Here is a 26,052-nt window from a genome sequence, read left to right as displayed (position 1 = left end):
CCTGTATCTCCTCCCTTCCTGTCTCTTCCAAAGGTGCCAGTCTTCAGCTTTAAGGCACACCCCAAATCCACGATGATCTTATCTTGAGATCCTTAATTACTTCTGCAATGATTCTGTATCTAAAGAAGCCCCTATTCTCAGGTTCTGGGTGGACCTATCTTTTTTTTTGGCTTTTGGTTGGTTGGTTGTTTTTAGACAGAGTCTTACTGTATTGCCCAGGCTGGAGTGTAGCGGCACAATCTCAGTTCAGTGCAGCCTCAGCCTCAACCTCCTAGGCTCAAGCCATCCTCCCCACTCAGCCCCCCAGGACACATCTTTTGAGGGCCACCATTCAACCCACTGTGGTGGGCAAGGCTGCTTTGAGTTTCCTGGTTAGGATACAACCAGCGCTGTGTGTGGATGTCCACACATGCCCTTGCCCCTGGCCTGTATAGCCACCGGGAGACTGAGTAAAATGTGGACTGAAGGAGGCCCCAAGGGTGGCAAGCAGGGAAATGAAGGGAAATGCCCCTTACCCACGCCTCTCTCCTTTCTTCATGTGACACTTCTCACAGCAGGTACCAGTATGTGTGCACAGAGGAGAACCCAGTGCCCTCCAGGGAAGAGGGTGCTGAGACCCTGGACCGCACTTAAGTCTCGCCCCAGCTCTGTGATTTGGACCTGGGCCCCTGAGCCCTAGTCACAACCTGGGCAGCCCAACTCACTCTGCCATCGCGAGGCTCCTGGTCACTCTCAGGGAGGAGCCCCTCTTGTGGGGGAATCGAGGTGTTTGATGCCCACGACGCAGAGACCACCTGGCCCAAGTGGGCCAGTGATCTGAGCTTACAGTCCAGCTCCTTCCTCCCCATGGCTGAGAGGTCAGCACCAGCTCAGGCAAGTGGCGAGGGTGGGATGAGGATGACAGACGGGTGGAGGCAGGTGGCTGCGAGGGGACAGTGTCAGAACCTCCTAGGAGATCAGGTGTGCTGCAGGGAACAGGGAGAGCCCAGGAGGGGACAGGAGGGTGAGGAGGGGGAGTGGAGAGGACTCCCTGGGCAGGAGAAACGAGGGTCAGCACTCAGGCCTCCACGGCCATCCACTGCATGAGCCTAGCCCGGGGACAAAGCTCCGTAACCAGGACGCCCTCAGCAGCCTGACCCTAAGAGTGGAGGAGAACTGCGTCCTGTGAGCAACGTGACCTGAGGGCCCGGAGTCCTGCGGGGGCTGTGCTGTGTGAGGGCCACCTGTCCTTTAGGTGGGGTCCTAAAGGGCTGTGTCCTCTATGGGCTGTGTGTCCGGGGGGGGGGGGCTGTGTGTCCTGGGAAGGTCTCTGTCCTGGCGGTCTGTGTGTCCTGAAGGGGGGCCCTAGTATTGTGGCGCTTCTGCGCTTGCCTCTCCTGAGGGATGATGCACCGGGCCTCCCTCACCGGCTCTCCCTCCTTCCTCTGACCGTCAGGTGTCGGTGCCAAGCCCTCAAGGGGCCATCCTCCGTCCCACGGCGACCCCGCGCATGACAAGGCCAGACCCTCCCTCGAACGTGCTCGATGCTCCCGCCCCGCCCCGCCCCGCCCCGCCCGCCCCGCCCCGCCTCGCCCGCCCCGCCCCGCCTCGCCCGCCCCGGCCCGCCTCACCCCACCTCACCCCACCTCACCCCGCCCCGTCCCTCCGGCCTCGCCCCTCCCTGCCGCTCCCCTCCCCGCCCCGCCCCGTCCCTCCTTCCATGCCAGATCCATTCCAGTCCATCCATTCCATTTATCCACTGTCCAGCCCCGCCCGCCCCTCCCGCCCCGCCCGCCCAGATCCAGATCCATCCATCCATCCATCCGCGCTCGCCTCGCTTCGGTTAGATGCGCTCGGCGCTCCATAGGCTCCCTGGGGGGCGCGCGTGCACGCACGGACGTCCAGCACGCACGCACGTCCAGCACGCACGCACGTCCAGCACGCACGCACGTCCAGCACGCACGCACGTCCAGCACGCACGCACGTCCGGCACTTCCGGCCGCGGCCTCAGCGCCGGCCAGAGGGGACCAGATCGCCGGCCCCCGCGAGAGGCATGCGGCGCTGAGGAGCGGCGGCCCAGCATCGCGGAGCCATGAACCTCCTGCCGTGTAACCCTCACGGCAACGGGCTGCTCTACGCCGGCTTCAACCAGGACCACGGTGAGGAGGCGCGAGGCGCGGCCCTGTCGCCCTGCCTGCCCGGGCCTTCCCGCAGCCCGGGGTTCCCGACTCTCCGGCCTCTCCCGGGCGCCCCTTTCCGGCCAGGCTTTCCCACCCGGGACCCCAGCCTCGCCCGAGCTCCCCTCCGAAGCCCCCGGCTCCGGCCCTCGCCGCCGCTCCCAGCCTCAGCCGGGGTCCGGACCAGGCCCGAACCGGCTCCCACCCTCCTGGCCTTTCGTCCCCCCTCACCCCCGGGTTGTGGCCGCTCCCAGCCGGCGGTCCCGGGCCGAGGTCGAGGTTGGTGGGAGACGGCGCAGAACCCCGGCCTCCTGCGCGGCCGCCCCTCCCCGGGCGCCACGCCCACTCGGGTCCCCTGGCTCCCCGCGGGCTCCCTGGTTGTCGGGATTTTCCGCGCAGCGTGATTGACGCGCTGCGCGGAACCCCGTTTTGAAAACCCCCTGCTCTTTTCAGGGTGTTTAGCAGGGAGCCCGTGGCTGAGCCGAATCCGCTTGGGTTCACTGGAGCCGCGGAGTCGGCGCCCCTGACGCCTCTGGTGGCGAGTGGCGCGGGTGGGGTGCGGGTCCCCCCTCTCCCGTCGGTTTCAGGCGGAAACTCACTCTCCCCGCCCCCACTCCCCGGGATTTTTCCTCGTGTTTGGTGGAATAAGATGACTTAAGGGAGGCCCGCGGGAAATCCTACTTCTTTTCCCAGGTCGGAATGCAGGTGTAAGCACTGGATGATTTAAAGCGCCCAGGGAAGGCGACCTCCTTCCCCGCAGGTGCTTCAGAGCGGCGCGGTCGGGTTCCCGCGGGAGGCGGGCGGGACCTGGATTCGGATGGCTGCCTCCCCACCTCCCATTTGAAGGGCGCACTTCCCAAAGGTCATGATGGGGAAGAAAAGGAATGACCGTTATTCCGAGACAGACTTCTGCGAGCCTTTACGTGTTGGTTTTGGAAGTTTTGTCTTTGAAGAGAATCCAGGCAGGTGCTGTATGATCCCGTATTTGTGAAGACAATTTTATTTATTTATTTATTTTATTTTGAGGCGGAGTCTAACTCTGTCGCCCAGGCTGGTGCGATGTGGACTCACTGCAACCTCCTCCCGGGTTCAAGCGATTCTCCTGCCTCAGGCTGCGGATTAGCTGGGATTGCAGGCGCCCACCACCACGCCTGGCTAATTTTTGTATTTTTAGTAGAGACGGGGTTTCACCACGTTGGCCAGGCTGGTCTCCAACTCCTGACCTCAGATGATCCCCCCGCCTGGGCCTCCCAAAGTGCTGGGATTACAGGCGTGAGCCACCGCACCCAGCTGGATTACACGTACTTAAAAGAACTCCCTCAGTGATTCTGATGCCCTGGGGCCAATCAGGCTTCCTGGGCGCTGCCAGCTTCCCCAGGGTTGTGTGCTGGGGTTTCTCTGGGAAGAAAGTTTTGCTGAGATGGCAAGGGAGATGCCCAGCTTCCTCAGAGGGTGGTTTCCAACCATCTGGTGTTTGTAATGCCTTCTTTTTACTGAAGTGTGCTATACCTGTAGAAGGGTGGATAGATCGTAAGTGTTCAAGTGATGAATTTTCCAAACTGAACACAGGTGCCACTAACAATTAAGAAATTGAATATACCTGGCCACCCTTGATTCCAATAAATGCTCCCTACGTGACTTGTGACGTCATAGATTAGTTTTGCCTACTTCTGTACTTTATTTTTGTACTTTTTTTTGTTTCTAGCTTTTTTTTTTTTTTTTTTTTTTTGAGACGGAGTTTCACTCTTGTTGCCGAGACTGGAGTGCAATGGCTCGATCTAGGCTCACAGCAAACTCTGCCTCCCAGGTTCAAGCAATTCTCCTGCCTCAGCCTCCCAAGTAGCTGGGATTACAGGCACGCACCACCACGCCTGGCTAATTTTGTATTTTTAGTAGAGATGGGGTTTCTCCATGTTGAGGCTGGTCTTGAACTCCTGACCTCAGGTGATCCGCCCGCCTCAGCCTCCCAAAGTGCTGGGATTACAGGCATGAGCCACCGTGCCCGGCCGTTTTGTAGCTTTCTTACTCAACATCATGTTTGTGATTTTTTTTTCTTCTGTATTGTTGAGTATAGTTGTAGATCTTTTTTTTTTTCTTTTCCGAGACAGAGTCTTGTTCCCACCCAGACTGGAGTGCTGTGGCGTGATCTCTGCTCACTGCAGCCTCCGTCTCCTGGGATCAAGTGGTTCTCCTGCCTCAGGCTCCCAAGTAGCTGGGATTACAGGCGCCCGCCACCGTTCCCAGCTAATTTTTGTATTTTGAGTAGAGACAGGGTTTCACTGTGTTAGCCAGGCTGGTCACGAACTCCTGACCCCGTGATCCGCCCGCCTCAGCCGCCGAAAGTGCTGGGATTACAGATGTGAGCCACCATGCCCAGCCAGATCATTCTTGATGTACAGTATTTCTTTGTGCAGACATACAACAATTCATATATCCATTCTACCATGGTTGGGCATTTGGGTACTTTCCAGTTTTTGGCTATCATAAGCATAATATGAGTAGTAAGAATAATGATTATTCTAGAACATGTCTTTCAGAGAGCATATGTTCACTTTTCCACAAGGCATATACTCCTATATACCTAGAAGTAGAATTGACAGTATAGTAGATAGTACAAATAGTTTTCCAAAGTGGTTGTACCACTTTGCCCTCAAATGGCAGGTCTGAGAGTTCCCAAGGCTCTACACCCAGCTCACATTTGGTGTTTTCTCTTATTTTTGGTCATTTTGGTGGCTGTGTCAATCTCTCTGTGTTGTTTATTTGCATTTTCCTGACTTTGTGTTTCTTGACCATTTGGATATCCTCTTGTGACATGTCTAAGTCTTTTGCCCATTTTTCTATTGAGGACTTTGCCTTTTTCCTGTGGATTTCTAGGAGGTGGTTTGGGTATTTCTATTTTTATTTTTTTTTGAGACAGAGTCTTGTTGTGTTGCCCAGGTTGGAGTGCAATGGCATGATCTCAGCTCACTGCAACCTCCCCCTCCCAGGTTCAAGCGATTCTCCTGTCTCAGCCTCCCGAGTAGCTGGGATTACAGGCGCCCACCACCAAGACTGGCTAATTTTTTGGTATTTTTAGTCGAGATGGGGTTTCATCATGTTGGTCAGGCTGGTCTTGAACTCCTGACCTCAGGTGATCCACCTGCCTTGGCCTCCCAAAGTGCTGGGATTACAGGCACATGCCACCATGCCTGGCTGATTTTTGTATTTTTAGTGGGTTTCACCATGTTGGCCAGGGTGGTCTCGAACTCCTGACCTCAGGTGATCTGCCCACCTCGGCCTCCCAAAGTGCTGGGATTACAGGCGTGAGCCGCCACGCCTGGCCTGTTTTGTTTTGTTTTTTTGAGCTGGGATTGCAGGCATGAGCCGCTGCGCCCGGCCTCGAATGGGAATTTTAAGAGGCCTTTGCATTGGTCTTTCACACCCACTTGTGCAGTCATTGCAAGGAACCAGACTTTGCGACATTTCATGTGAAAAATAATTGGGCAGTTTGTTTTTTTGTCTTTGCCGCCACAGCTTCGTAGAGCCAACAGTTGGACATGGCATTTCAGGAGACGGATGCAGTCCTTGGGTCATACAGAAGCATTAACACACTGTCATCTTCGCACTTAAGCGCTTTTGTTCAGTTTCTAATGGTGCCGTTCGCTTGTGTGGCTGGTGTGTGGCCTGGAGACAGTGACCAGGATGAGTGACCTGGGTAACTCATTGAGAGGACTCTGACAGGGTTTTGTTTTTTGAGTGGTCGCTCTATTCCCCAGGCTGGAGTGCAGTGGCGTGATCATCTGGCTCACTGCAAACCTCCCGGGCTTGCTTGTCCTCAGCCTCATAGCTGGGACCACAGAGGCGCCCGCCACCTCCCGGCTAGTTTTTGTAATTTTTAGTAGAGGCGAGGTTTCACGTGTTAGCCGGGATGGTCACCGACCTCTGACCTCGTGATCCGCCGTGCAGAGGCCTCCCAAAGTGCTGGGATTACAGGCTTGAAGGCACTGGCGCCCGACCTCTGACAGGGGTTTAGGATGATTTATAGGTGGGACAAAGAATCTGGGGGGAACTCCCCTGTAAATGGGGAAGCATCTGCCTCACCTTCCCGGTTCCTGGATCTAGGACTACCTCTTGTCTCCCAGCACCCTGCCCTCCCCTCACCCGGTGTCCACAGTGGGTGGGATTGTCTGCTTGGTGGCTTTCCTCTAGAGGTGTCCTTTGCGTTTGTCACTCATTGCCCTCCAAGCCTGGGCCACGGGGATGCCACAGAAGGACCCTGCAGTGGGGAAGCTGCGTGAACAACTCCAAGACTCCTTTGCTAAAGGACAAACAAAATGTCCCTCATGAATGTGCTTGTCACTTAGTAACATTTCTGCAAGGAAAGGAGTTGTGACTTAGCACCTATGGTGCCTGTGTGGTTTCAGCATCTGCAGGAGTTCGTAGTAGTTGCCGTTTCTCCAGACCTGGGGATTAATGTCTGTCTTACACTTCTGCTTTAGGATGCTTTGCGTGTGGGATGGAAAATGGATTCCGAGTCTATAACACTGACCCACTGAAAGAAAAAGAGAAACAAGGTAAGAATTAACGGACATTTCCTGGTTTCTCCCTTTTCCAACCCTCAGAGTCTAAATTTAACCTTGCAGGTGGAGCAGGGCGGGGATGGCTGTTTCTGAGAAGTGGGTAGGGTTCATGGCCCCTCGCCAACTTGGAGGGAGCTGTCCTCTTTCTTCTGTTGAGCTTCTACAGGTGCTGAGGGATCCAGGAGTGTGCTGAGCAGGTTTGTTCACTGGCCTGATTTCTCTAAGTGAACTCTAGATCAGCGTGAACTTCTCGTGCCTTTTCCCTGTCACATCAGGGATTTTTGGCAGCAGAAACCTCTTTTCATTTTTTTTTTTTTTTTTTGAGACGGAGTCTCGCTCTGTCGCCCAGGCTGGAGTGCAGTGGCCGGATCTCAGCTCACTGCAAGCTCCACCTCCCGGGTTTACGCCATTCTCCTGCCTCAGCCTCCCGAGTAGCTGGGACTACAGGCGCCCGCCACCTCGCCCGGCTAGTTTTTTTTTTGTATTTTTTAGTAGAGACGGGGTTTCACTGTGTTAGCCAGGATGGTCTCGATCTCCTGACCTCGTGATCCGCCCGTCTCGGCCTCCCAAAGTGCTAGGATTACAGGCGTGAGCCACCGCGCCCGGCTTGAAACCTCTTTTCAAATAAACTCTCACCTGTAACCCTGGGATGTAAAACAGTAAGTGGTGCTTTATGTCTGGGAGTTTATTTTGTAAGTCAGGGTGCATTTCCCCTGGCTGCATCCACACTGTGTACATTTGAGTCCTGGTTATGCCCTTTACCAGGTTGCTGTGCAACCTTGGGCAAATTTCTCAGCCTCCTTGGACCTCTTCCCACCCCCCCTTTCTGAGACAGAGTCTCGCTGTGTCGCCCAGGCTGGAGTGCAGTGGCATGATCTCGGCTCATTGCAACCTCCGCTTCCCGGGTTCAAGCGATTTTCCTGTCTCAGGCACACGCCACCACGCCCGGCTAATTTTTGTATTTTTAGTAGAGATAGGGTTTCCCCATGTTGGCCAGGCTGGTCTTAAACTTCTGACCTCATGATCTGTGCACCTTGGCCTCCCAGAGTGCTGGGATAACGGGTGTGAGCCTCCCCGCCCGGCTACCTCTCTTTATATGTGAAATAAGGTTGACAACAATGACTGCCTCATGGAGCTATTGTGAAAATGAGTCGGAGTGCGTCAGACAACAGATCAGTGCCTGCACACACGTTAGGTGCTGTGGAGTGTGTGATGCCACCATCATCATCAGGAGTAGCACCCGCATTACTCTCAGAGGAAGTCAGTGGAATTAGCCAGTGTTACAGGTGAAGTTGGTGGCTTTTCATGCATCTAATTTATAGTTACTTTGTTTCACTTGGAACAGTAAATTGGGACAGTTCTGCTTTATGCAGATAAGTAGTTGCAAAATGTTTTAAAACAGCTGGACTTGCAAATCTCAGGATACTTTTTACTAAATTGACCCAGAAGCTTGCGGAAGAGTTGCAGGCATTGGTGTCCAAGTTGAATCATTAGCAGCTGTGTGGAAACAGCCATGTTTCCTCTCCGCTCTTAACACCATGACAGATGTCAGCACAGAAGAAGACTTCTGTGACTGAATGTGGGGCTGACACCATCTACCTAGAGACAGAGTGAGATCCCACAGGCTGAGGGCTCGGTCCCCAAGACTGCCCCAGCCCCACCGTGCTTGAGTCTGGACCTTCTAACCTTCAGACAGAAACGCTGCTGCTGATGTGATGGGCAGAGCTCAGCGGGGACGCTTGGTTGCCTGCTGCTCGCTTCCTGCTGCGCAGCCTGGTTCCTGACAGACCACCACTGCCCGGGGCTGCGGACCGCCGTAAAGGACACTGCCAAGAACACAGATGAGGGCAAGCGCAGGACAGGGTGTGGGGGACGGGCCGTGGAGTTTCCAAGCCCTCCCTGGGCGGCCGCCCTCCAGGACCTTCCGTGTGCTCAGCTGACCGCTTGGATTTTTATGTGTTTTATTTTTTTACTTCAAAATTCATTTTTCTTTGATTTTTTTCTCTTTTTTTCCACATGTGTTACAAAAAATACCTTTTGGAGAGATATATATTTTTGTTTGTTTGTTTGTTTGTTTGTTTGTTTTTTTTGATGTCTTGCTCTGTCACCCAGGCTGGAGTGCAGTGGTGCGATCTCGGTTCACTGCACACTCCGCCTCCAGGGTTCAGGCCTTTCTCCTGCCTCAGCTTCCTGGGTAGCTGGGACTACAGGCGCCCGCCACCACTCCCGGCTATTTTTTTTTTGTATTTTTGGTAGAGATGGGGTTTCACTGTGTTAGCCAGAATGGTCTTGATCTCCTGACCACCGTGATCCAGCCCACCTCACGGCCTCCCAAAGTCACTGGGATTACAGGCGTGAGCCACCTTTTATTGCTTACCTCTTGGATTTTTTTTTGAGGCCCGGAATCTTGCTCTATGCGCCCAGGCTGGAGTGCAGTGGGCGTGATCTCAGCTCACTGCGTCAAGCTCCGATCTTCGGGTTCCATGCATCCTCCTGCCTCAGCCTCCTGAGTAGCTGAGACTACAGGCATGCGCCACCTTGCCTGGCTAGTTTTTGTATTTTTTTTAGTAGAGGCAGGGGTTTCACGTGTTAGCCAGGATGGTCTCGATCTCCTGACCTGTGATCCACCCGTCCTGCAGCTCAAAGTGCTGGGATTACAGGCTTGAGCCACAGCCCGGCGGATTTTTAAAGGCTTCATGTGTCCCAGAACATTCTCCCCCAGTGTGCTTAGGGTGGGGACCCTCTCACGGAGGTCTTCAGACCTGCAATCAGGGGGAGAAGGTTTGAGTTCTGCCTGAGCAGGCGACAGGAGGGCAGGAGAGAGATTCTCGTTCCTGAGGCCTGACACACCCAACATTATAACAAAAGACTGTAGCAGGGTCTGGGTGTTAGGAGCCAGGAACCGCCGGTGAAAGCCTGTCTGTGTCTCATAACACCACAACAGCGTATTAGCAACTGCTTCCTAATTAATGAAGTGTTTACAGTAAGTTCAGCATTTTCTTATAAAAATGAATGTGACGGCCCATATGGTGACTCACGCCTGTAATCCCAGCACTTTGGGAGGCTGAGGTGGGCAGATTGCCTGAGCTCAGGAGTTCGAGACCAGCCTGGGCAACACGGTGAAGCCCTGTCTCTACTGCAAATACAAAAAGTTAGCCAGGCGTGGTGACGCGTGCCTGTAATCCAAATTACTGGGGAGGTTGAAGGCGAGAATCACCCAAGCCTGGGAGACCGGGTTCACAGTGAGGCAGAGATTGCGCCACTGTACTCCATCCTGAAGTGACAGAGCAAGACTCCATCTCAAAAAAAAAAGTTAAGAAACATCTAGGCAGTAGCAGTGGCTCAAGCCTGTAATCCAGCACTTTTGGGAGGCGAGGCGGGTGGATCCAGATCAGGAGGTCGAGACTATCCTGGCTAACATGAGTGAAACCCGTCTCTACTAAAAAGTACAGGAGTGCTTGGGCAGTGGTGAGCCTGTAGTCCCAACTACTTAGGAGGCTGAGGCCCGGGAGAATGGCTGAACCTGGGGCCGGAGCTTGCAGTGAGGCCAAGATCTGCACGCCCTGCACTCCAGCCTGGGAGACACAGTGAGACTCCAGTCTCAAAAAAAAAGAAACATCTAAAACACAAATTCCAGAAAAGTATACCATTAGTATGGTTTGAGTCGTCACTCAAATTGCCTGCCCAGTCCTGTGCGTCTGCTGGCTCGGCCGTGTCTGGGGCAGGCTGTCCCTGAGCTTAGCATGCAGTCAGTTCTCACACGTGTGTGTGTGGTGTGCTCCTGTTTCCAGATTATGTGAGTAGATAGGCCCTAATGTGAGATGGATACGGTAGGGCCACACTGTCTTTTTCATGGCACATTTAAACAGTTTGTCTCTGCACTTAGACTCACCTGCTGCTCTGCGTCTGGCAGCTTACAGTTTAACAGTGGAGAGCAGGCGGGCGTGGCGGCTGCGCCTGAAATCCCAGCACTTTGGGCCCGAGGTGGAGCGAATCCGCGAGGTCAGAGGTCGAGACCATCCCTGGCCCGCATGGGTGAAACCCCCATCTCTACTGAAAATACAAAAATTAGCTGGGCGTGGTGGTGCGTGCCTGTAATCCCAGCTACTCGGGAGGCTGAGGCAGGAGAATTATTGAACCAGGGAGTCGGAGGTTGCAGTGAGCCGAGATCTTGCCACTGCACTGCAGCCGGGTGACAGAGCGAGATTCCGCCTCAAAACACACACACACACACACCCCAGTGAAGAGCAGTAGCAGACTCGCCCTTGTTCCTTTTTATTGTAGTACTTTGCTTTCCTGAGTGGTGGGGAAGGAAGCCTGCGTTGCAGTGTGTCCTGGATCTGGGCTTGTGGCATGGTTCTCTGCAGCATGACTGTGGCATTGAATAAGGAGCCTGTGGGCTCTGAGCAGGACGCCTCTTCCAGATACACCTTCTGCCACTTGGCAGGAACAGGAAGCTGGTAGTTCAGGGAAGCCGCCTTGGGGATCCCTGCTCCTTCAGTCTTGGGGGGCAGCGTTCCCCCACCCTGCTCCACGACATAGGTCCTGCATCCATTGTACACCCAGGTTTGTTCTTTCCAGAGATGGGCTGGCTGTTCTACTCTAGGAGGCCCCTGGACCCCAGGGAAGCAGCCCAGAGTGGAGAATGCAGCTTGTCACGGTCCTCACAGTGGTGCTGTGAGATCACAGCTCAGGACTCGGATTCAGACATACCGCACACGGCCGAGAGTCTACTGCCAAAAACGTTCACTGGTCATGGGAACAAATAGCAATGTTTCAAGAACGATACTTGAAGTATCCAGTGGTTGTAGAAATGTAAGAGTGTGTGGAAAAAGTCAGCTCCACTCGTCACTTAAAAACACAGCTCTCCCGTATTACAAAGCTGAATAGAACCTGGGTAACTTGGGCCCGGCCCGGCCAGTGAGCTTGCTGGGTCTGCAGGGTGGACAGAGGTGTTCCCAGGCATTCCGCTGTCTTCAGTGCGGCCTGCTTATGCCAGTGTTCAGACACCCCTTTCCCCATTGTCTTTGATTAGTTTGGTGTCTTTGGCAGCAGGCTCTGTTGGGAGAGTCTGGGCCTGTGGAGGTGAGGTGTAATTACATATTTTGGTTTTCATCCTGGCTGGTAACTCCCACAGCCCTGGTTAGTCTTTTTGTTTCAATATTGGCCCTCAGGGGAGGCCTCTGACCTCCTTCTACCCCTGTTCACCCTAACGTGTCCTGTCTCCCCACCGCCACCCCACCTTTCTCTTTCTTTCTTTCTTTCCTTTCTTCTTTCCTTTCTTCCCTTTTTTTCTTTCACAGAATCTCTCCCAAGCTGGAGTGCAGTGGCTCCATCTTGGCTCACTGCAACCTCCACCTCATGGGTTCAAGTGATTCTCGTGCCTCAGCCTTCCAAGTAGCTGGGATTACGGGTGCCTGCCACCACACCTGGCTAGGTTGTTTTGTTTGTTTGTTTGTTTTGTATTTTTAGTAGAGATGGGGTTTCACTACGTTGGCCAGGCTGGTCTCGAACTCCTGACTTGAAGTTATTTGCCTGCCTCGGCCTCCCAGAATGCTGGGATTACAGGCATTAACCACCACGCCCCCACCCTTTCTAATTGTGGGTCTTAAGACCCTCCCCAGAGAAGGCCGCACCCTCTGCCCCTGGGGAAGGAATGCTGATGTCACGAAGCTTCCATAAAATCCCTGGGAGACAGGGTTCAGCAAGCTTCGTGGAAGCTCTGCGTCCTTCCCCGAATACCTTGCCCTGTGCATCTGTTCATCTGTGTTCTTTGTAATATTCTTTGTTATAAACTGGTAAACATGAGGAAGTGTTTCCCTGAGTTCAGTGAGCTGTGTCAGCAAATTGAACCCAAAGAAGGGGTCACGGGAACCCCAACTTGAAGCTGGTCAGTCAGAAGTTTTGAAGGTTCTGACTTGCGACTGGTGTGTGGTGCAGACAGTCTTGGGGACTGAGCCCTCAACCTGGAGGATCTCACACATCTCCAGGTAGATGCTGTCGACTGAGTGAGAGGATACCTGGCTGGGGTTTGCTGTGTGGTGTCTGCTTTGGTCACAGACGTCCTCTGTGTTGATAACTGTGTGAGAGCAGAGAGAGACCATGATTAGGGGAGAGAGTTTTTCTCCACCACAAGGACTGGGGTGTACCTCAAGTTTTCCTCAGCTGATGTTTAGTAGGAGCCTGTTTTGTGTCCTTCGCAACCTATTGCTGCAGTTTTAGTTGCTATTATAGAGAAGTCCAGCAGCTAGGGACCCTTAGAGATGCAGACGCTGACATCCTGGGCAGACTTGGGCATTTCTTCTTTTTGTTGGATATAGAATGTTCAGGAGTAAATGCTCGGTGCTGCGAAGTAAAACCAGCACTCAGGCAAAAGTTTAATTCTCTCAGCAAGGCAATTTACTTCTGCAGAAGGGTGCCACTTGCATCAGTCAAGATGGCAAGAGCACAGAGAACAAAGGAGACCAAGGGGATTTTATCCTGAACGCAGTCCCTGTCTCTGCGTCACGCCCCCGTGGGCTGGAGTCGGACGGCACAATCTGAGCTGACCTGATTGGCTACTTGTACATGTTTTTCTCAATATAGAAGGGGAGGGGTGTGAGGTACAGAAGTGGAGCGTGTGAGACGTGCAGTTCCGGGGAACACTGGATACAGGCAACCGAGGGAACAGGTGTGAGTTGTTGATTAGAGCTGACGGGAAGCAGGTAGGCTGTTTAACTGGGGGCAAGGAAAAACAAGAAAGTTGAGTTTGAGAACAAAGGATAAGGAAGTTAGCAGGCTAAATAAACCCTTTGAAGAGAAACTCAGAAAGATTTATTGTATCTTACATTTTTCTGTAACAAGGACTGTTCTTCGTAATATTTTAGTACCAGCCCTTGGGGTCTGGAACGTAGGAGGCTCTGAAAGTAACCCTGGTCTTTCTGTGGGGAGACCCTCTCTCCCTCTTCAGCCGCAGGAGGTGGGGGCCAGGTGCTATGGGAGAATCTCTTTGGCAGGGGTTTAAAAGTCCTCTCTAACTCCTGAAGTTGGGCTGTTACCTCTGATTACTTTTCATTGCAGGAAAGGCCTTCACTCTCCTCCTCTGCCTCTTCTCTTGATTCTGAAAAATCTGTTGTTTTTTTTCTTTCCATGGTTAAAACTCAGAGACTGTATAGCTAACTGTGCTGGTGACTGACTGTGTTTGTCTTAATTCTTAATTCTTTTTTTTTGTTTGTTTAAGACAGTCTTGCTCTGTCACCCATGCTGAATGGGTGCGATCCCAGCTCACTGCAGCCTCTGCCTCCCGGGTTCAAGCGATTCTCCTGCCCCAACTTGCTGAGTAGCTGGGATTAGACATGCATGTACAGGCCTGAGCCACCACACCTGGCCTTTTTATTTTTTTTTAATTGAGGCAGTGTCTCACTGTGTTGTCCAGGGTGATCTTAAACTCCTGGCCTCAAGTCATCGTCCCGCCTTGGCCTCCCAGAGTGCTGGGATTATAGGTGTGAGTGAGCTGCTGCCACCACGCCTGGCAAATTTTGTATTTTTAGTAGAGACGGGGTTTTTCCATGTTGGTCAGGCTGGTCTTGAACTCCCGACCTGAGGTGATCCGTCTGCCTCGGCCTCCCAAAGTGCTGGGATTACAGGTATCAGCCCCCGCACCCAGCCAGCATTTCTTCTCTTAACCATTAGCCAGAATCACATCTTGCTAAGGGAATGACTTGTTGCTTTTAGAACTTGAAAAGACGGCCGCGCACAGTGGCTCACGCCTGTAATCCCAGCAGTTTGGGAGGCCGTGGTGGGTGGATCGCCTGAGGTCAGGAGTTCGAGACCAGCCTGGCCAACATAGCGAAACCCGTCTCTACTAGAAATACAAACATTAGCTGGGTGTGATGATGAGTGCTTGTAATCCCAGCTACTTGGGAGGCTGAGGCAGGAGAATCGCTTGAACCCAGGAGGTGGAGGTTGCAGTGAGCCGAGATCGTGCCATTGCACTCCAGCCTGGGTGACAAAAGCGAAACTCCATCTCAAAAAAAAAAAAAAAACCTGAAAAGACGACAGATGAAGCATTAATAACTTTATTAATAAGCCTAAGATCACGTAGTTTATAAAAGGGCTAAACTTTGTCTCTCAGTTGAATAGTGTTTGAAGAACACACTAGTGACCTTGGCATGATTCTCAGGTCACTCAGATGTGTGTCTAAAACTTACTGAACCTACATTGAGGAAACAGTTACACTTCTAACACCTGGGGCGAAGCAGGTCTTTGGTGGCAGCATTTGAAAAAAAAAATTAAGGTAAAAAAGCATGTAAAATAAAATTTACCATCTTAACCATTTTTAAGCTATAGATCACTAATGTTAAATATATTTACATTGTTGTTAAACAGACCTCTAGAATTTCATCTTGGAAAACCAAACTCTGCATCCATTAATTCTCTCTCCCCTGTCTCCTAGTAAGCACCGTTCTGCTTTTCTGTCTCTGTGGACTTGACTGCTGTAGGGACTTGCTATGAATGCCATCATATAGGACTTGTCGTTTTCCGCCTGGCTTATTTCACTTAGCGTAGTGTCCTCTAGGTTGATCTCTGTTGCAGCCTGTGTCAGAATTTCAGGCCAGGTACCACGGCTCACCCCTGTAATCCCAGTGTTTTCAGGGGCTGAGGCGGGAGGATTGCTTGAGGCCGGGAGTTTGAGAGCAGTCTGGGCAACATAGTGAGACCTTATCTTGAAAAAATAATAAATGAGAAAGAATTGCTTCTGTTCAAGGCTGAATAATAAATCATTGCACGTGTGGAGCACGTGTTGCTTATTCATTTCTCCACCTGTAGACTCGGGTCCTTCTGCATCCTTGCTATTATGAATGATGCTGCTGTAAGCGTGGGTGTGCAGGTATCTCTTCCAGACCCTGCCTTGAGTTCTTTTGCTTATATAACTAGAAGTGGGATTGCTGGATCATATGGTAACTTTTTTTTCTTTTTCTTTTCTTTTTTTTCTTTTTTTGAGACAGAATCTCACTCTGTCACCCAGGCTGGATGGAGTGCAGTGGAGATCTTGGCTCACTGCAGCTTCCGCCTCCTGGGTTCAGGCAATTCTCCTGTCTCAGCCTCCCGAGTAGCTGGGACTACAGATGTGCACTGCCACTCCAGGCTAATTTTTGTCTTTTTAGTAGAGACAGGGTTTCACCATGCTGGCCAGGGTGGTCTTGATCTCCTGACTTCGTGATTCCCCTGCCTAGGCCTCCCAAAGTGCTGAGATTATAGGTGTGAGCCGCTGCATCCAGACGTCATATGGTAACTTTTTGATTTATAAAAATTAGTTTAGTTTTTTTTTTTTTTTGAGACAGAATCTTGCTGTGTCGCCCAGGCTGGAGTGTAGTGGCACGATCACAGCTCACTGCAACCGCCGCCTCCTGGGTTCAAGTGATTCTCCTGCCTCAGCCTCCCAAGTAGCTGGGATTACAGGCGCCTGCCACCACACCTGGCTATTTTTTTTTAAATTTTTGGTAGAGACAAGGTTTCACCATGTTGGCCAAGCTGGTTTCGAACTCCTGACCTCAAGTGATCTACCTGCCTCGCCTCCCAAAGTGCTGAGATTACAGGCGTGAGCCACCACGCCCAGCCTTTTTATTATTTTTTAATTGAGGCAGCGTTTCACTGTTGTCCAGGCTGATCTTAAACTCCTGGCCTCCAGTCATTGTCCCGCCTTGGCCTCTCAGAGTGCTAGGATTTATAGGTGTGAGTGAGCTGCTGCGCCCAATCTCTCTGATTTGTTGAGGACCCGCCATACTTTTTTCCAGAGCAGCTGCATCAGACAGGCGTGAGAGTTCCCATACCTTCCTGTCTTGGCCAGTACTTGTTATTTCCTGGGTTGAAAAACAATATTAGCCATCCTCTGCAGTGAGCCCTGTTCCCATCACTGCACTTGCCTGGGCAACCCTGTCTCAACAAAAGAAAAACATTAGTCATGCTGATGGGTGTGAGGTGGTGGCATCTCACTGCAGTTTTGATTTGGATGTCTCTGATGCCTAATGATGCTGAGCATCTTTTCTTGTACTTGTTGCCATTTGTAAATGATCTTTGGAGAAGTACTATTCAAATCTTTTGCCAATTTTAAAATCAGGTTGTTGTTGTTTTTATTGTTGAGTTGGAAAAGTCCTTCATGTAGTCTGGATATTACCCACTTATCAGATGTGTGGCTTGCAAATACACCCTGCCATTCCATAGACTGTGCTTTCGTTCTGTTGATTGTGTCCTTTGGTGCACACAAGTTTGATGTCCCAAAAGCACATTGCCCGTGCTGGTGTTTTTTTTTTTTTTTTTTTTTTGAGATGGAGTCTCCCTCCTTTGCCCAGGCTGGAGTGCAGTGGTGTGATCTCTGCTCACTGCAACCTCCGCCTCCCGGGCTCAAGCGATTCTCCTGCCTCAGCCTCCTATGTAGCTGGGATTACAGGCATGCACCACCACAGCCGGCTAATTTTTGTATTTTTAGTAGAGACGGGGTTTCACTATGTTACGCAGGCTAGTCTCAAACTCCTTACCTCGTGATCTGCCCACCTCGGCCTCCCAAAGTGCTGGGATTACAGGCATGAGCCACTGCTGCCAGCCAAGTTTTTAATTTTTATTTTTGGTAGAGAAGGGATCTCCTTATGTTGCCCAGGATGACCTTGAACTCTTGGGCTCAAACAGTCCTCCCACCTCTGCCAAAGTGCTGGGATTACAGGTGTGAGCCACTGTGCCCAACTGCCTTGAATTTCAGATATCTCACAGATCAAGGTGAGGCACTTTTGAGTCATTTTGTGCAGCTGTAACTGGAGAGGTAGAGCTCATGGTCATTGCAGACAGAAGTGAGTGGACAGTCCTGAGTTACGTGAACCATACAGAACGTGGGAGTTTCTCATCAGTGTGCCCCTGTTGCTCCCCTCAGAGAGCATTGGTCATCCTTTTGTCATGGAAGACCTCTGAAAATTTGTGGACATTTTCCTCTTACATAGTTCATGAACAGTTTGGAGCATTTCAGACTGCGGTGGCTCACACCTATAATCCCAGCATTTTGGGAGGCTGAGATGGCAGGATTGTTTGAGACCAGGAGTTCAAGACCAGCCTGGACAATACAGTAGACCTCGGTTCTACAAAATTTTTCTGAAAAAATTAACCAGGCGCGGTGATGTGTGCCTATAGCCCCAGCTACTCAGGAGCCTGAGGCAGGAGGGGTCCTTGAGCCCAGGAGTTTGAGGCTGTAGTGAGCTATGATCACTTCACTGCATTCCAGCCTGAGCAATATAGCAAGACCCTGTTTCTAAAAAAAAAAAAAAAAAAAAGAAAGAAAGAAATGATAAAAATCACTCAGCATTAAAGTTTTTCTTTTTTTTTTTTTGAGATGGAGTCTCTGTCACCAAGCTGGAGTGCAGTGGTGTGATCTCAGCTCACGGCACCCTCAGCCTCCTGGGTTCAGGTGATTCTCCTGCCTTAGCCTCCTGAGTAGCTGGGACTACAGGTGCCCGCCACCACGCCCAGCTAATTTTTGTATTTTTAGTAAAGACAGTGTTTCACCATGTTGGCCCAGATGGTCTCTTTCTTGACCAGGCTGATCTGCCTGCTCAGCCTCCCGAGCAGTAAAGCTTTTAGTGTGCTTTCTTGGAGTTTACGGGTTTAGGATGCTTTCTTGGAGTTTACGGGTTTTGCCATCTCTTGAAATATGGATTCAAGTATTTCACACATTTTTCTGAGTTAGCTTCCTGGGGTGTTGTGTGCTCAGCCTTTATGAAACAGTGAACATGATGACAGTAAGCTGAGAGAAGTTGGAAACCTAGCACTATTTTTTTAGCCAGTCACCTTTCTCATTTCTGATGATACTTAGATATAAATTGCTGATTAAAAATGAGTTCTGTAGGCCAGGCGCGGTGGCTCAAGCCTGTAATCCCAGCACTTTGGGAGGCCGAGACGGGCGGATCACGAGGTTAGGAGATCGAGACCATCCTGGCGAACACGGCGAAACCCCGTCTCTACTACAAAATACAAAAAAACTAGCCGGGCGAGGTGGCGGGCGCCTGTAGTCCCAGCTACTCGGGAGGCTGAGGCAGGAGAATGGCGTAAACCCGGGAGGCGGAGCTTGCAGTGAGCTGAGATCCGGCCACTGCACTCCAGCCTGGGCCACAGAGCCAGACTCCATCTCAAAAAAAAAAAAAAAATAGTAATAATAATAATATGAGTTCTGTAGGCCAGGCACGGTGGCTCATGTCTGTAATCCCAGCACTTTGGGAGGCCAAGGCAGGTGGATCACTTGAGGTCAGGAGTTTGAGATCAGCCTGGCCAACATGGTGAAACCCCATCTCTACTAAAAATACAAAAATTAGCTGGGCATGGTGGTGCATGCCTGTAGTCCCAGCGACCTGGGGAGGCTGAGGCAGGAGAGTGGGTTGAACCCAGGAGGTGGAGGTTGCAGTGAGCTGAGATCGTGCCACCACATTCTGGCCTGGGTGACAGAGCAAGACTCCATCTCAAAAAAAAAAAGTCTAGCCGGGCGCGGTGGCAGGCGCCTGTAGTCCCAGCTACTTGGGAGGCTGAGGCAGGAGAATGGCCTAAACCCGGGAGGCGGAGCTTGCAGTGAGCTGAGATCCGGCCACTGCACTCCAGCCTGGGCGACAGAGCAAGACTCTGTCTCAAAAAAAAAAAAAAAAAAAAAAAAAAGTCCCGTATTCCCAGCTTGCTTGGGAGGCTGAGGCAGGAGGATCATGTGAGCCCAGGAGTTGAAGGCTGCAGTGAGCTGTGATTGTACCTGTGAAGAGCTACTGCACTCCAGCCTGGGCAACACAGTGAGATCTTGTCTCTTACAAAAAAAAAAAAAAGAAAATTACCACGTTACCTGTTTTGACTTTCTCTTTTCTTTTTTATTGTAAAATATATGTATTAACTTGTAACATTTGTCTTTTTAAAACTATCATTTCAGAATTTCTGGAAGGAGGAGTTGGCCATGTTGAAATGTTATTTCGCTGCAACTATTTAGCTTTAGTTGGTGGTGGAAAAAAGCCAAAATACCCACCCAACAAAGGTACTGTAATTGTGTATTTAAGAATCACGCCTCATGCATCCCAGTCTTTTTTTGAATGTGTTTCTGTTTGTGGCCATGTGTGATTTTCCCTAGCAGTTTTGTGAAATACCCAGGACTGGTCGCTGGGGAGGAAGCAGGTGGAGAGGGCGCCAGGTCTCTGTTCCCGTACGGAGCACCTGAAGAGCGTCACTCGCTTGAGTTGTCATAGAACACGTGCTTTTCGGTCAGTCAGTAAACAGAAAACGGGCCCGCTGTACCTTAGGTTGACATCATAAATGTCATGAATTCATTTTAATGCAAGGTAGAAGGATTTTTTTTTCTTACTGAGAGCCATTGACTTAAAGGAACATTGGTTTCATAGCTACGTAGAACAGAAATCCAGTTTGGCTCTGGGTTTCGGGATATTTTTGTTGGGGCGGGAGTCCGTGCATGTGAGTGCAGACGATGTGGCATGAGAGCTCTGGCCCTTTTAAGTAGAGGGAGGAGCAGACAGCTTTCCTGACAGCTGCGTGCCTCGTGCCAGCCTAACCTCGCTGTTGGTTGAGGAAAGAGGGCTCGAGGCGAAACATCCAGGAATGGAGGGCAGAACACGGAAGACGTGGGAGGCAGGAGGCGGTAGGTGGGAGGTGGGCTGGGGATGGGAGGCGGGAGGTAGGCTGGGGGCGGGAGGTGGGAGGCAGATCTCTGGGAGGCTCGAATGCCAGGTAACGTGTGGCCCGGAAGGAGATGCCATCAGATCTGTGTTTTGGGAAAGTTCTGGTCTGGACGCAGTGCATGAGGTGAGTGAAGAGACACCAGAGGATGGGGCAGGCGTGGAAAGCCGCTGTTGATGGGGAGAGGCAGGAAAAGTGGAGCGAGCATCCTCATCGGAGCCCAGTGCTAGGCGGGAGGAGGCCTGAGAAAAGCGCTCTGGTTCTGGTGACGTTGAAGGCTGCCGGTGGTCTTGGAGGATGGCTGAGTGGGAGCCCAGTGGTGGGTGGGTGGGGTGGAAGGAGGTGGGGAGGGAAGGAGAGGCTCAGTGAAGGAGGCAGTTCAGAATCAAGACCAGGATGGGGCTGTGGGGGCGCCGCATGCCAAGTGGGAAGTGAGCGGGTGAACTAGGATCTGGGTGAGACCACGTACTTAGGAATAGAATAGCCCAGCCCAGGTCAGGCACAAAGGGATTGTGTGGAAAGGCAGAAGGTTCTAGATGACTCGTGACAGGCTTTGGGGCCCAGCTCACAGTTCTCAGCAGAGCCCCGTGAACTGCATGAACATGAATGTGCGGAAGAGAGTCCACACTCAGGTGAGGGCTAGCCCTGCCTGACACACTCAGGTGAGGGCTGGCCCTGCCTGATACGTTTATTTTTGTTTTGGAATTAGGAGCAGAGAAATGAAATGGGAAGAGATTATTGGCAGGAAGAACAGTGGAAGACAGGGCTTGAGGTCTTGGCGTTTGAGCAGTTCTGTAGTCTCACAGGTCCGAGGTTAGTCTGCCAGCTTCAAAGCAGAGTTGAGAGCTAGCCTAGCCCAGAGGGGCAGAGGCCTGTGGCTTGTGGGTCCTCTGGAGGAGCCCACCCAGAAGGGACAGCGGAGGTTCCACAGAGAGAGCTGGGCAGGCTTTGCAGGAGAATGACTTTGCCCTGGCTAATTGGGGATGGGCAGAAATCCTGCTGGTGATTTGGTCTGTGTCTTGTCATGGAGAACTTCATTGACCATTGAGGAAGAAGGGAGGCTTACAGGTGGAAGTCAGGAGGCCTTGAGGGCCGCTTCCCTTGCCTTACCTCTGGCATTGCTGGGGAACCCCAGGTGCTAACAAGGGAGCCATTTGTATGAGATAATCTCAGGTCTCATTCTCATTATAAAGTTTCTAAGAGGTGAAAAAGCCTTAGAAATTTCACAGACGTAGAAGAAAGCAGTATTCAGCAGGTTTTTGAGTACACGTACTTTTTGTAGCATCTAAAGGTACTTTTTTTTTTACTAGTAAACTTGATTTTTATTTGTTTATTTAGTTTTGAGACAGGGTCTCACTGTATTGCCCAGGCTGGAATGCAGTTGTGTAATCCTGGCTTACTCCCCAGGCTCAGGTGATCCTTCCGCCTCAGCCTCCCAAGTAGCTGAGATGACAGGAGCACCCACCACACCCGGCTACTTTTTGTGTTTTTAGTAGAGAGTGTTTCGACATGTTGCCCACGCTGGTCTCAAACTCTGAGCTCCATTGATTCGCCCGCCTCTGCCTCCCAAAGTGCTGGGATTGCAGGTGTGACCCATCATGCCCGGCTGTGTTTTTTTGAGACCAGGTCTTCCTCTGTTGCCCATATTGGAGTGCAGTGGGGTGATTATAGCTCACTGCAACCTCAGACTCCTGGACTCAACCTGAGTAGCTGTGACTAATTTTTAATAACTTTTTATTTCAGTGATGAGAGTCTCACTATGTTGCCCAGGCTGGTCCTGAACTCTTGGCCTCAAGGGCTCTCACACCCCAGCCTCCCAAAGCACTGGGATCACAGGCGTGAGCCACTGCACCCATCCCTCCTGTGGTTCTTCAGAAGCACGGTGCTGGCTGGCATTCTCAGCCCTTAGAACACAAACTGCTAATTTATCCTAATAGAATGTTGCAATGTTAGCAGGCAAACAAGACAGAAGAAGTTTTGAACTTAAAAAGGAGCAGGGGCTGGGTGCGGTGGCTCACACGTGCAATCCTAGCACTTTGGGAAGTTGAGGCGGGTGGATCACTTCAGCCCAGAAGTTTGAGGCCAGCCTGGGCAACATGGTAAAACCCCACCTCTACCAAATAAACAAAACTTAGCTGGGCATGGTAGTGCATGCCGGTAGTCCCAGCCATTTGGGAAGCTAACGTGGGAGAATCTCTTGAGCCTGGGAGGCTGAGGCTGTAGTGAGTGAAGATCGCGCCACTGCACTCCACCCTGTCTCAAACAAACAAAAGAGCAAGAACAACTCAGGACCTTGAGTGGAGTGAAAAACTCGTTGGCCCTGATTTGTGTCCCTCTGATTTCACTGTAATGCTGAAACCTCGCTTCCTGATGCAGGTTTATCTCCAGCACTTTAACGTCAGTGGTCAGCTTGCCCGTGGGCTCAGTCGGGTGGAATCAAGGAAGGTCAGGGAGAGGAAAGTAACCAGGCAAGGGTCGGCAGAGAGGAGATGAACGTGCTTCGCGTGCCTGTGTGTGAGGCCAGTGGGTCGCCTGAGACCGGGACCGGGCCGTGCGCACTGAGAGAGGAACGGGCGGGGAGGGAGCAAGTGGGCGGCCAGCTACCAAGAAGGGGAGACGCTGTGAGTGGGGAAGGGGCCCGAGGGCAGATCCCCGGCACAGCTCCCGGTTTGAGTTGTACCCCAAGGCCTCCCAGGTGCGGGTGTGTGTCTGAGGCCTGGGGCTGGGCACAGCCGTGCCAGTGGGAAGAGAAACCGCCTTAGGTGTCAAGCTGGCATCTCTGCATCCCAGCACTGTGGCTGTTCATGACTGTTCGTGACTGCGTTCATCTGTTCTTTCTGATGTTTCAGTAATGATCTGGGATGACTTGAAGAAGAAGACTGTTATTGAAATAGAATTTTCTACAGAAGTCAAGGCAGTCAAGCTGCGGCGAGATAGGTGGGTTTGGTGTCAGTAACTTTTTAAAGTGGAATTTCACTTTCTCTAAAGATGGCTGAAATACTTTTCTATTTCTAGCAGAAAAATGTTTAGGAAATTATGTATTAAAATGTTGGCCCTGGTTTTTATGACCCAAAGGATATAAGGATTATTTATATTGCTGCAAGAAAGGCAGCGAATTGTATTTGTTTTCGGGGCTCCACTGGAGGTAAGTAGGTGGTGGGCGTGGATGGCACGCGCCACAGTGGCCCAGGGGGTCTCACCGTGGTGAGTTCTGTCCCATTCTGACAGGCGCAGAGCTGAAGACATGAGTTTTGAGCCTTGAATTACCTTGCTTTTAGCCCATGCTTTGCCAAATGCTGCCTCTCAATAAAGGTTTTCGATTTGAGGGTAAAGGAAAACTGAATTTTCTGTGTTGAAAGTAGCAGGTAGCTCTGTCAGCCATGGCCTCAGGGGCATTTAGGGGGAATATGGAAGTTTGTCCTAGTACATTGAGCAAAATAGCGCAGAGTTCGTTCATTCGGGTTTTTATTTAATATGATTTCCATATTTTACTCTAAGATTTCCATCTCTGTCGGCTGTGGGAGGACAGTGGCCAAGCAAGTTGGATGTAAACAGAGGTCATTCCACCTCCCTGCTTTTTTTTGTTTTTGTTTCTTTTGGGTTTTTTTTTTTTTTTTTTTTTTTTTTGAGATAGAGTCTTGCTCTGTTGCCAGGCTGGAGTGCAGTGGCACAGTCTCAGCTCACTGCAAGCTCTGCCTCCAGGGTTCAAGCAATTCCGGCCTCAGCCTCCCAAGTAGCTGGGACTACAGGTGCACGCCACCATGCCCGGCTTATTTTTGTTTTGTTTTGTTTTAATTTTAATTTTTATTTTTATTATTATTTTTTGAGACAGAGTCTCTCTCTGTTACCCAGGCTGGAGTGCAGTGGCGTGATCTCGGCTTACTGCAAGCTCCACCTCTCGGGTTCAAGCAATTCTTGCCTCAGCCTCCCGATTAGCTGGGACTGCAGGCTCCCGCCACAATGCCTGGCTGATTTTTTTGTATTTTTAGTAGCGACAGGGTTTCACTGTGTTAGCCAGCATAGTCTCCATCTCCTGACCCGGTGATCTGCCCGCCTCGGCCTCCCAAAGTGCTGGGATTACAGGTGTGAGCCACCGTGCCCGGCTGATTTTTGTATTTTTAGTAGAGACAAGGTTTCACCACATTGGCCAGGATGGTCTCAATCTCTTGACCTCATGATCCGTGCGCCTCGGCCTCCCAAAGTGCTGGGATTACAGGCATGAGCCACCGCACCCGGCCAGCTTTCCTGCATTTTTGTGTGGGTTTGTCATTTTAATAACATCAGTATTTAAAGGCCCTTAGTAATGCAAATGTCGCCGGGCACCGTGGCTCATGCCTGTAATCCCGGCCCTTTGGGAGGCCTCCCGGCCCTTTGGGAGGCCGAGGCGGGCGGATCATGAGGTCAGGAGTTAGAGACCAGCCTGTACCCCATCCCTACTAAAAATACAAAAATTAGCTGGGCATGGAGGTGCGCCTGTAATCCCAGCTACTTGGGAGACTGAGGCAGGAGAATTGCTTGAACTCAAGGGGGTGGAGGTTGCAGTGAGCCGAGGTCGTGCCACTACACTCCAGCCTGAGCAACAAAGTAAGACTCTGTCTATTAAAAAAAAATAATAATAATGCAAACGCTTGAGCCAGATCTAGGAACTTCTGCTTTCAGACTTTTCTTATTTTTTCCAGACACAGTAGCATAAAAATACCGCTTCTGCTATGTGTTTTGCTGGGTTCTGAACCTAGATGAAATGTTTGATGATGTCTCTGTGAACCCCAGCGACGTCTCTTAGGCTGGCCTTCACCCAGGCGAGAAGCACTCCCTCGGCAGAGCCAGCCTGCGTGCACTCGCCTCCAGGCCTGGCGCTGGTTCCTGCCTCCAGAGGCTTTTCTTCAGGAATGATCCTTTTCCGTGTGGTATTTCCAGTGTCTCTCAGTTTCAGTATGAGAAGACCAGGAGCATAAAATGTTTGGGTTTGACTTTAGAGGAAAGCGGCTCTGAACATGTTTTTCTTTGCAGAATTGTGGTGGTTTTGGACTCCATGATTAAGGTGTTCACATTCACACACAATCCCCATCAGCTGCACGTCTTCGAAACCTGCTACAACCCCAAAGGTGAGGAACTGAGCAGACGGGGGCGACGCCTGTCCTGGGCACTCCCTTCTCCGCGCAGGTCTCTTTCTGAGCAGGGTGCTTTGGCGAGAGCAGTCCTGAGCACAGAGGGGCCTCCAGAGGAGACTGACCTTCCAGGGCCCACAGCTCAGCACCCCAAAACTACCTTCTGACCAGAGTCACAGAGGGGGGGCCTGTCCCCTCCCACCCAGTGATTGTGGCCTCTCAAGACCTCCACAGTGAACCAGGAACCTATGTTTTCACCACAGTGGGAGCCACTGAGTTCTGGGCTCAAGCATTTCCTTCCCTTGTCTTCTGAATTGGAGGATGGATTGTGTTTGACTTTGTCATTTGTTGTACCATCTTCATATCTCTTTAAATTTTGAGGTTTTGCCCCTGGCTTTGTTGGGGTAAAATTTACATAAAACTCACTCTTTTTAAGAACACCATTCTTGGCTGGGCGCGGTGGCTCATGCCTGTAATCCCAGCACTTTTGGGAGGCCGAGGCGGGCGGATCACGAGGTCAGGAGATTGAGACCGTCCTGGCTAACACAG

At 51.4% G+C, this 26,052-nt stretch overlaps 1 protein-coding gene across 3 annotated transcripts in view; it reads left to right on the top strand.

Annotated features, from left to right (window-relative positions):
- Nucleotides 1-1,860: 1,860 nt before the first annotated feature.
- Nucleotides 1,861-26,052, top strand: part of WDR45B (WD repeat domain 45B) — a 32,807-nt gene continuing 8,615 nt past the window's right edge. The window contains exons 1-5 of one of the 3 annotated variants that reach the window (XM_003913623.3): nt 1,861-2,138; nt 6,635-6,709; nt 19,641-19,742; nt 23,245-23,332; nt 25,406-25,500. In XM_003913623.3, coding sequence (XP_003913672.1) covers nt 2,072-2,138; nt 6,635-6,709; nt 19,641-19,742; nt 23,245-23,332; nt 25,406-25,500 — 427 coding nt within the window. In that variant the 5' untranslated portion in view covers nt 1,861-2,071. Of the gene's footprint in view, nt 2,139-5,531; nt 5,851-6,634; nt 6,710-9,456; nt 9,699-19,640; nt 19,743-23,244; nt 23,333-25,405; nt 25,501-26,052 lie in introns of those variants that run through there. The other 2 variants (XM_009191557.4, XM_021928475.2) reach the window with 2 other exon arrangements.

This window comes from Papio anubis, chromosome 17 (genome assembly GCF_008728515.1).
Source record: "Papio anubis isolate 15944 chromosome 17, Panubis1.0, whole genome shotgun sequence".
Taxonomy (NCBI): domain Eukaryota; kingdom Metazoa; phylum Chordata; class Mammalia; order Primates; family Cercopithecidae; genus Papio; species Papio anubis.
The sequence above is the reverse complement of the archived record's forward strand: the minus strand, read 5'-3'. Positions and strand labels throughout refer to the sequence as shown.